Source organism: Sesamum indicum, unplaced genomic scaffold, assembly GCF_000512975.1.
Source record: "Sesamum indicum cultivar Zhongzhi No. 13 unplaced genomic scaffold, S_indicum_v1.0 scaffold00462, whole genome shotgun sequence".
In the NCBI taxonomy this organism is placed as follows: domain Eukaryota; kingdom Viridiplantae; phylum Streptophyta; class Magnoliopsida; order Lamiales; family Pedaliaceae; genus Sesamum; species Sesamum indicum.
In genome coordinates, this window is record NW_011628347.1 from 2,054 (window position 1) to 12,072 (window position 10,019).

Here is a 10,019-nt window from a genome sequence, read left to right on the forward strand (position 1 = left end):
AGAGTTATAACGATCCCCAAAAGAATGAGCTAACCAGAAATACAATATCATGGCCATTACCTGTACTTCTGGAAGTGTTGGTGCAACGTTTATCAATACAAACTTGCTTGCTTCGAAAATTCCAGTTCGCAAACCGTGGCTGCATTATTCCTTAATTCAACATCCAGAAGAGGAAGGAATCTTCAAAGGAATCATGGGAAAGGTTACTGAAATTATACCTTGAAAATTGCCCTAATATGGCTGGAATGGATCCCAAGTACAATCCCCGGACACCCAGTTGAGGAAGCTTTGCTAAAATTTCCTGGAAAGGAAGGGTTGAAGCTTGCACCCGTGTCTGACAAACCAACCAGAATAGTGAAATCAGATGACCTGCAATGGCAAAGACTACACCTATTTGCCTCATTCAATTATTTCATTTTCAGTTTTCTTGCATAGGATGTGTTATGTAAGATGTTATACTAAGACCAATCCCTATGAACTCACAACTAACCACCAAATGACATGCCAAGGTTGACATTCACCTTCATGAGAAGAAAAATCTCCGATCGATGCAATTGAACCTACTAACCACATAGGAGGCATAATACCTCAAAAAAATGTAAGGAAGAAGAGTCTTCTTCGAACGACCTAAAATCATGTTGAGACATCCAGCACTGCTATCAGATAAATTTGTCAGCTTAAAGTGCATTCAGTGTGGGCTGTTTGGTTGCTAACCTATAAATATTATTCATTAAAACTCAACCGAAATACTGAATTTCATGTGACGTGATTCCTTCAACCTAACTTAAGCCTAACCCTAAGGTCCATAACTCTTGGAAAGGCATCCAATATCAATTGATTTTCAAGAAATCAATCATCCCACAATCAATTTTGAACTATCTATTCATCATAATCTATTTCCTGAAATTTAGCCAAACTCGTGAATGGAAATCAAGTTTAATTAGCAGTTCCCAAGATCACCTGTAAGGTTGTTGTCAGATATTACTATAAGGTCCATGCCACTCAGCTAGTTTGTGTCTTTCAATCATACTGATCAATGCTTCTTCAAGTGATACTGAGGTTGATATAGAAGACTTCCCGAACATGCTGCTTTATTATTTTTTTTCATTTAAATGTCGGTTATGTGAATAACCTTTTATTACTGATGCTAAGTTGCATAGAATATTGGATTCCCGATTCCTCAAGTTGTCAAGTAATAAATAGTTTGAAATAGGTACATAGATGTATCCATCCATCTATGTAATAAGATAGACTTATAACTGTGTAGAGCAACTAAAACAGCTAAGTTGATCGTTTATCTAATTAAGTGTTTAAAGAACTAATGACTTGATACAAAAATAAATAAATAAACAAATACAGGACTACTATGTCTGGAAGCAGTGGACATGTTAATCTCCCAAGCATACCATCACCAGACATTCACAAAACCATATTTCAAAGCAATACCACAAAGACATCAAATAAAGAACCAAAGACCAATACAGACGGGATTGTGCATGCAATTTCTCAATACTTTACCTTAACCGTGTCAAGAGGATGCATTAAAGCTGCAGATAATGAACAGGAAATCCCTCCAGCCAATGATGATTTTAGTACACTTACAGCAGGTGTATCCACAGGGGAAGCAGAACCAGCAGTAGCAGATTTGGATGGGATGCTTCTGTACACCATCGTAAAAGGAAAAATCTGTTTTAGTTTCTACTAGAAGCTGGTTCATGGAGAGCTGTTCAAAATTTCAAACCATCCACATGTAAGTCTAAAACTCAGGTTAGTCTGTATCAGAATATGCATTACATCAGTAGCTACCAGAAGAGGATTATATTCCATGGCTATCAGCCCCACTAGCAGTACACTACAATTGGCCCATATTGCTAAAACTCCTTACAGAAAGAAAGAAAGAATTAAAAAGCAATTAGAATTATACATGTGAGGCATCAAACATAAGCTCTCCTATTAATTCCAAGTTCTAATTTTATGACCATGATTCTAAACATAAAAAGGAAAAAAGCTCCAAAGAGAGAAAGTTGTAGTTTTCATTATCAAATGCAGTAGACTAACTCTTGAAATTGGCCGCAAGTAGAAATCGACATCAAAACTTCATTTTCTATAAAAGTTATGTCTAATAACCCCTAGTAGATATACTATTCATGCACTTCCAAAAGGACTCTCCATCTACGGCACATAACTGTCACCTCCATTCATACCAAAAATGGAATGAGACAAGGAAAAGTCAAGCAGGAACGTAATAAGATGTCAATTTTTGTGATAAAATAATTCTACACAAGACAGAACAAAAAGTAAACCTTAATTTACCGGGAGTTTACTTGGAGTCTGTCTGATGGGAGCAAAAGCATAAAATTCCGAAAATGCCCGTAAGATACAGATTCATCAGTGTTAGCATTCAGAAAATGCATCATGGCAACAGCATTATCTTCATTAGCTGGCAGTCCAGCATTCTCCAGTGATGCCAAAATTTCACTTTTCTGGAGTGTCCTGGACTTGCTCAAACGGAGACTGGTATAAGCCCGGAGAATGGTTGGTTCTTTCTGTTCCATCAAGGACAAGAACTGTTTCCAGCCAAAAGATTTCGAGAACAAGTGATTTCGAGTACGCTGCATGAATTGGTGAGCATATCTGTTAGGCAGTTTTCTGTTTCTCATAGCAATCTCAAGATCTTCCAAAGTAACTTGCCCATCACCATCTCTGTCCAATTCCTGAAAAAACCTTTTCCCTGCAGAAAGAGAGAATTAGATTGGGATCTGCTGTGAAACTGATTGAAAAACATATTATAGCAAGCAGAAAACCATCTGAGAACTAAGTTCCGACATCAAGAGTGAATACTTAACAACCGTGAATGGCATTATACGGCACACAAGCTCGTTTTTCTTTGACCCTGCTTTGTAACCAAGAGAACCCTGCATGCTAACTTGACTGACCAACATGTTGAAAGCTTAAATGGAAGTATATGAATCAGGAAGTTCCCCAATAAATTGGCTAAAATTAATCCACCTGTAAGAAAGACTTGCCTAACTGAATTATACATGTTGGTTCAACAGGCCAAAAGTCTTTGGCTGGTTGATCTTCTGCTGCTAGACAACCCTATTTCTAGTGAATAAAATTACAAGGCTTAGTGAGACCCAAAGTTCCTGCTACACAAAAGACCAACTAAGTGATAAATTCACTCTAGTCAAAGTTACAGCTATTCCACTTTCTTATCTGGTAACAAAGAATTTCTGCACAAGCTTTCACCAACTATAATTTACGACAGTGCATATTCATTTCTTCAATCACTGGATTAATTATTTTTAACTTGTCAACAATTTTTATGTTATACAAACAACGGCGGAATCATTAATGCAGTGAACAACCAAATTTTGTGTCCATTCATATAAGCTGAGCCCATGATCAGAGCAAATGAACTTAAATCTTCAGGAAAACAAGGTTAAGTAACCAAATTATTAGGCCACTTGAAATCAAAATGGAAAAGGTGAAAGCTAGGCAATTTCCATAGTCTTGACAGTTCTTATGAAAAAAGGTCCAAGATGCCAAAAGTAAAGAGAAAACTGTAAAGGAAGAATCATATTACACACAGGTACCCTAGATAAACAAAACTCGTTTCTGCAAATAAGAACAGATATATCTGTCCTAAAAAAGTGCTTTCTAGTGCTGTATGTTCTTACAATATACTGAAGACAAAGTGCACTGCACATAAAAACAAGTTCATCCAACTATCCAAGGCGAACTCTTACATGCCAATTGCAATATTATCTTCAGTCAAATAAAAGACATTTCAAAATAAAAAACATGCCTTCAGCTTCTGTGTATCTGAAGAAATCCTGAATCGAGAACTGTTTCTTCTTGTCAGGATGGTCTTCTTTCGAAGATCTCCCTATCTGAGGCAGAAGCTCGATTAATTCTGTCAATGACACAGTGGAAAGTGTCGATCTCGAACGCTCAACATTGGATAATGGAATAGATAGCACCCCATTTGTCAATTTTGGTGGTGAAAGGCCTCCAATATCCTCCTGATTGACACCCTCCTCCCTCACGTCCTCTGTAGAAGGCACTCCAACTATACTTGATGGCATACCTCCCACTTTAGCAAACTTCAAATTCCCGAAGAATCCATTCACATCTGCTCTTTTACCTTGATAAATACTAGTAAGTGCCTTAAAACAGCCAAATTGATTAAAATGTGGGCCTGAGGATTCACGATCTGTATTCCTAGACTTATGATCTAGAATATCTTCACCAAACTTTGGGAAATGACTTAACTTATTGAATACAAACCCTATTGAGTACTCAAATTGCAAATTCTTTTCTTCTATAACCTTCAACTCCTTTAGCTTAGTTTCACCAACAACCCTCTGTTTCACTTCCACTTTCACATTTGAGAATGCCTGTACAAAACCATTAATAAGGGACAGCAATGCCATCTCAAAATGCAAGAAATTCCCATTTCCATCCTCCTTCCCACTACCATACCTCTGCTTCAACCCTTTCTTCCACATATTTTCATTCAATTTCTCACCCCAATCATGGCTAACATTAGTATCACAGTGATCATTACTTCCACATTCTTCTTTAAATATCCCAAGAAGTATCTTGATTGGAAATTTCCCTTTTCTCGGATCATCACCATCACCATTGAAAACCAGACGTTGACCACTCTTGTTCTTCACATTCAGCCGGGCTGCCACCAGCTCACCATCAGCATCATCCACAGCTCTGCTTAACTTCCCTTTTTGTGAAACCCCATTAAAGCAATGCTGAAAACTCCTGGCCACCTTCCGAAAATTTGATTCCAGTGGCGAAAATGCAGTCTTAACAACCTGAACAGAGTTCAAAAATGACTCTAACGGATCATTCCCTGACACCACCATCACTCAAAAATCTAGCTCAATCACCATTCATATGAAAATCTCACAGTTCCAAACACAAATCACTTCATGACCCACAAATCATATGAACCAAAAATAAAAAGTCATCGCTTAATTCCCAACCAAAAATATATCAATATATATCCAAGACCCATCAATGAAAAACGACATCTTTTCAACTGAAAAGGGCTGGTGCCATTCTTTGATAAGACCTGTTAGGTGTAGTCAACTCTTGATTTCTCCGTATTACTATTTATACTGCGCGTGACTATAGTTTATTTCTATTTTACAGAGGCAAGTGTATGATTGAGTATGTAAGCATTTTTCCAGTAGAAAGAAAAATATACATAAAATAGATAAGTTTCTGGGCTTCTTGTCAACTAAAAAATGAAATTAACAGCTAAGCTCTTCAATGTATATGGCTAAAACAAAAGGGTTTTCGTAATCTTGAAGTTTTTTCAAGAAAAAATCTGAGGAAATCCCGTAGATCGATCTGGTGATAGTGAAGAAGACAAGTAGAAGAACAAGAGAGAAAAAAAATAACAAGAAGAAGGAATATAGACCTATATATTAATTAACTAATATAAGGTTGGTATCAATATTATTTAGATGAATAAATGCGCTTAATGACAAGAATGCCCTTAACCTTTACCCATATGCAGTTGCACCTTAACTAGTGTGAGGGGGCTGTTTTTGACAATTTGAATGCGTAGATACGGATTGGCTTCTTTCCTATTATATTATGTTTTGAATTTTCAAATTTTTATTAATTGTATCATATATCTATATCGTATTGAATCTGTATTATTGTACCCCGTGTCTATGCATCATAATTTATAAAAGATTGATGCAACTTCATTTCGATATCCATTCTTATGATTTTTGTTTACAATGCTTTAAACTACATGAGCAAGTGGCTAACTCATCTACAAGTTAATAATCTTATTAGGTAGGAAGTTGGCTGAAAAACAGACAAACTAATCCACGTTGAATTGAAATCGATTAATAAAATCTCGATTTTGAATTTGATTTGTTAAATTTAACAAATTAAATTTGAACAAAAGGTTTTTTTTAATAGGCTTGTAAGCTCGACTTGAACTCAATTTGGTTAGTAGATTTATAATAACATATACTTTAAAATATCAAAATACTCGAGTTTGACTCATTTTTTATCCAATTAAAGTCCGTTTGAGATCATTGCAACAAGCAAACCAAATCCAAATGCAATTTTTCAAGCTTGATTTTAATTCAAACAAATTTGAAGAATGATGTATTCGATTGAATTCAAATCCCGTAAGATGAATTTCAACCAGAAATCATAGGAGGAGACAATCTACCTTTTCATGGAAGTACTGAGATTTCCCTGCAATGTGTTCCTTAGTTTCTGTGAACATATTCAAGAAACGCATAAGCCAATCCTTGTCATAGGAAGACACAAGCTCGGAACGAACTAGCTCATTCAGGAAAGTTAACAAACAGCATAAGATACAACAACATCTTAGGAAACCAACTGCATATATAGCCATTCTTAGCATTCATAACATTGTTCGGCATTTCTGCATTACAAAATTCTTAGGTTTTGAGACTTTCAGACGACGTTCTTTTACAATTCTGAACATTGAAGGATTCTTTTCTTGGATCTTTGATTCCAAGAATGCAGGAGACCTCAACAGACTCGAACTTCATCCTCAACCAATCAACATGACTCAACATTAATTCATTGATGACCCGTGTTTCTTCTGGTTTTGAATCTTTGGTGCAGCATCAGGGACAAGTGAGACTAAACTCTCAACATAAGCATCAGCTTCAAGAAAAGTATGAAAGTTCGTTATCTTGGGACGATGAAACGCATTGTCCTTCGGATCATACACTATGAAACTCGATCCATAGACCAGCAAGATTTCACCTTTTGCTCCTCTGCACAAGGGAGTCGAGTACGGCCCCTTCCAGGGATCACCAAGATCATAAGGAACAGTCACCAATTTATCCCAAGAATCTCTCTTTCCATACTCCCTCAAAATCCAAACATCCACACTAGTTTTGGGAATATCACACAGCACACACAGGCATCCACCAAGAACTCCCAATGACGGTGAGAAACCGCCCTCAATGTACCTCGGCTGCTCTACCGTTCTGCACACCTCACTTCCTAAATCGAACGAGACAATCTCCCACCTAGCATTGAATCCAACCCTCCTTCCCCAATGAAGCTTTCCACTCACAAACTTCCCTGTGTCATCAAATGGAAGGCCATCCTCAAAGACATCAATTCTTTTCCAAGAATTTGCCCTCAAGCTGTAAACTTGCACCCTAGTCTCATATCTACCAGCAGTGCAAAACCCGGAAAAGATCCCCAAAACCTTGTAATCATCATTACACTCATCAAAACCAAACCCGTACTTGGTAATGAACAAACCCCTCTTAATCCTTTCATCCGCATCAGGCAATTTCTTGTGCTTTCTCGTAGATGGGTTCCACAGGAAAAAATGTCTCCCGTTAATGGCTATGCAAACAAGCCCATTACAGCAGCCTACAATCCTAACTGAATTGTTGGGATTTTTCATCGGATAATCGAAGTCAACTGCATTAGCCACAGGCCCGGACAGCAGTGAGTTCAAAGAACATTGCTTTAGGCTGTAACAGGGCAGCAAAACAGTTGAAATGATCCTGTGGCGGCCGAAATTCGTGTCTTTTCTTGAAACTGCGAGATGGGCTCTGATGAAATGGTTGCTGGAGATCAACGAGCGCCATGATTTTGAAACGCACCTCAATTTCAAGAGGCACCTGACGGGGAGTCTTGACAGGATCTCTACGATGATTTCTTCGGGGAAAATGGGGATGCTTCCAGCTTCCGGGGTCTCGATACGGCGACGGGTTTTGGTAGTTCTTGGCGGATGATTATGATCGTAGATTGATAATTGTGAGTTTTCTCTGGTTTCCATTTCCGGGTGTGGCGTTGACTGATTGGTTTTGATGAGATTTTGCTATTCCGAGGTGTAATACAATTGGTGGGTTCTTGAAATTGGTGATTGGCATGTTTTGATAACTTAAAAAAGAGGAGAAGATGGGCAAAATTTTAGATGGGGTCACTCTGCTGTCTATCTGAATAGGAAGAAATTTCGATGATGCTTAGGATAAGAGTCAAGCAATTGGATGTGGATCTTATGTCGTCATGAAATGAAATAAAATGTCGACATTGTTATATGTAATTAATAATTTACAATTCCAGTGCTGAATCTCATCATTATTGATGAATTTTGGAATCTAAGCAGTGGAAGATCCTCCTCTCTGTTATTAATGGGATCCAAACATAGACAAAAGCAATCATTTCAAAATTTAAAGTTTTGAGAAGTTTCACGAAAGAATTATGATATAACGTGGGTCGAGATTATAATAGTACCGAGTGCATATGGTCAAGAGGACCTCAATCTAGAAATACTTAAGTTGTTTGAAGACAAAAATCGTTACGCTTGTTGGAAAACTTTCAGTTATAATCTTTCGAAACGTAAATTATTAGAACCCATAAATAAGTGATCCAAAGAGTTAAATCTATATTCATAAACCACCTCTTCCATTAACTAGTATTTATAGCAAGTACCATATATCAAAAAATATATGGATTTACATGGGAAAATCACAAGGGAGTAAATAACAAGGTGATCAATGGTTAAGGGTTCTTGGATTGTCGTGACACGTCGAATCGGGTACGAACCAACCCGCTAAAACGGCCGAATCCTTATCCTGTTTCGCTGTTTTATAAATTCTGAGGGGTATATTCATCTTTTGTGGTGTTTTTACTGCTCAACCCCCATCAAAGAGTTAAGAGGTTACAAGAGCTTTGCATTGTGCAAGAAACCTACGGCATGAGAACGGAGTGGCATTTCTTACAGTAAGTCAGACTGAAAAATCTCGAACAACAAACAGGTTAGAGAAATAAAAAGTTACAATATGCACACAAGAGAAAGGCAACATAAACACAGCACCAGTGTCACAAACGTTTCACCACAATGCCGACCTCTAACTTATTCACAAACATTTCGAACCCACACTCATTTGACGAAGAAGAAAACTCGAGTTGAAAACAAATAAGCCAGAAAACACTTCCCTCAATTGGCAGATGATGTTCATCTCTTGATTCTTTGCGTTCATCTTCAGCATCTCTTTCGATGTGTTACTCTCCATACATGTCTAGTTTGTTACGAGCGTCCGTTATTAGGACAAGGACCGATCTTTGCGGGAAGGGAATGCCTCCTAGGGCCCGCAACAGGGGAACTCGAGAAAGAGAGCCGTTTCTTTGCAGAACCACCTGACGACTTTTCGGGTGTGCCGACTTTATCTAGTCCTAACCGCGATTTAGCTCTTGCTGATTCTGTGGATGCCATGTAGCTTGGGACGGTAGATGAGCTTGCGAGGCTCTCATCGTCTCTCAGGGATGAACCGGCAGTGCTGTGCCTTCGACATCGTTCTGATTGAGTGCTGTTAATGCTCTTTGAATCCTCATCTGTGCCAATGGTTCCTCTTGGGCTCTGTGGCCTTATTCTACCAGCACCTTTCGACTTGGGAGTCGAAGGGGATTGCCTGCTTGGGGGCCGGCTTTGTTTCTTGGCAGTTGGAGAGTGAATCTTGGCATCTCCAAGAACAGAAACGGAACGGTTTATGGTGCTGCTTGGAGAAAGAAGGTCATTGTTCAGTTCTTTGTCGGCTGCAGTTATGTTTTCCCATGGCCGGGCGGCCATCCATCGCTCCAACCAACTCCAACCCCAACGGGGATTATTCGGATCCATGAATGTTTGGTTTGCAGAACTTGAAGAGTTCCTCCATGTTTGCTGATATGAAACATTACATCCAGGTCATTGCTGAAAACTAGTTTTGTAACTACAAGATCAATTGTCAGATTTGATCATAGAAACAGCATAACCAAGAATTCCAGAGAGGAAAAGACTTGGATTCTTGACTATTTCATTTTCATTTTCATTTTCAATACCATGAAACAACTAATGCATGAGATTGAAATGATAATGAAACAGAAAAAAGTATTAAAAGCTGAGGTTTAACGTTTCCATAAGTACGTAATCGGACTAGAGATTCTTTTGAAATTCTTGATTATCGTTCTTGATCCTACTTTAAGTGCTGCAATAA

At 38.1% G+C, this 10,019-nt stretch overlaps 3 protein-coding genes across 3 annotated transcripts in view; all 3 read right to left on the reverse strand.

Moving 5' to 3' along the window:
• LOC105180253 (mitochondrial substrate carrier family protein C) overlaps positions 1–5,434 on the reverse strand; it is a 7,298-nt gene extending 1,864 nt beyond the window's left edge. Inside the window, exons 1-5 of the mRNA XM_011103928.2 lie at positions 3,809–5,434; positions 2,314–2,731; positions 1,519–1,660; positions 219–334; positions 61–139 (exon numbers count right to left, since the gene is read on the reverse strand). Coding sequence (XP_011102230.1) covers positions 61–139; positions 219–334; positions 1,519–1,660; positions 2,314–2,731; positions 3,809–4,883 — 1,830 coding nt within the window. The 5' untranslated portion in view covers positions 4,884–5,434. The remainder of the gene's footprint in view (positions 1–60; positions 140–218; positions 335–1,518; positions 1,661–2,313; positions 2,732–3,808) is intronic.
• An 847-nt stretch (positions 5,435–6,281) lies between these two features.
• Positions 6,282–8,006, reverse strand: LOC105180255 (F-box/kelch-repeat protein At3g23880). The gene has a single exon (XM_011103930.2). The coding sequence runs from the start codon at positions 7,820–7,822 to the stop codon at positions 6,593–6,595; it is 1,230 nt and encodes a 409-aa protein (XP_011102232.1). The 5' UTR covers positions 7,823–8,006; the 3' UTR covers positions 6,282–6,592.
• A 734-nt stretch (positions 8,007–8,740) lies between these two features.
• LOC105180254 (protein IQ-DOMAIN 1-like) lies at positions 8,741–9,711 on the reverse strand (the record flags this gene model as incomplete). Its single annotated transcript, XM_011103929.2, is given in 1 exon segment — positions 8,741–9,711. A coding segment is annotated over 1 exon segment (635 nt), but the record flags the coding sequence as incomplete, so codon positions are not given.
• Between the last annotated feature and the right edge of the window lie 308 nt (positions 9,712–10,019).

Bases quoted from the DNA above. Each gene is read 5' to 3' on its own strand.
- LOC105180255 (XM_011103930.2), bottom strand. From the start codon at position 7,822: ATGGAAACCAGAGAAAACTCACAATTATCAATCTACGATCATAATCAT.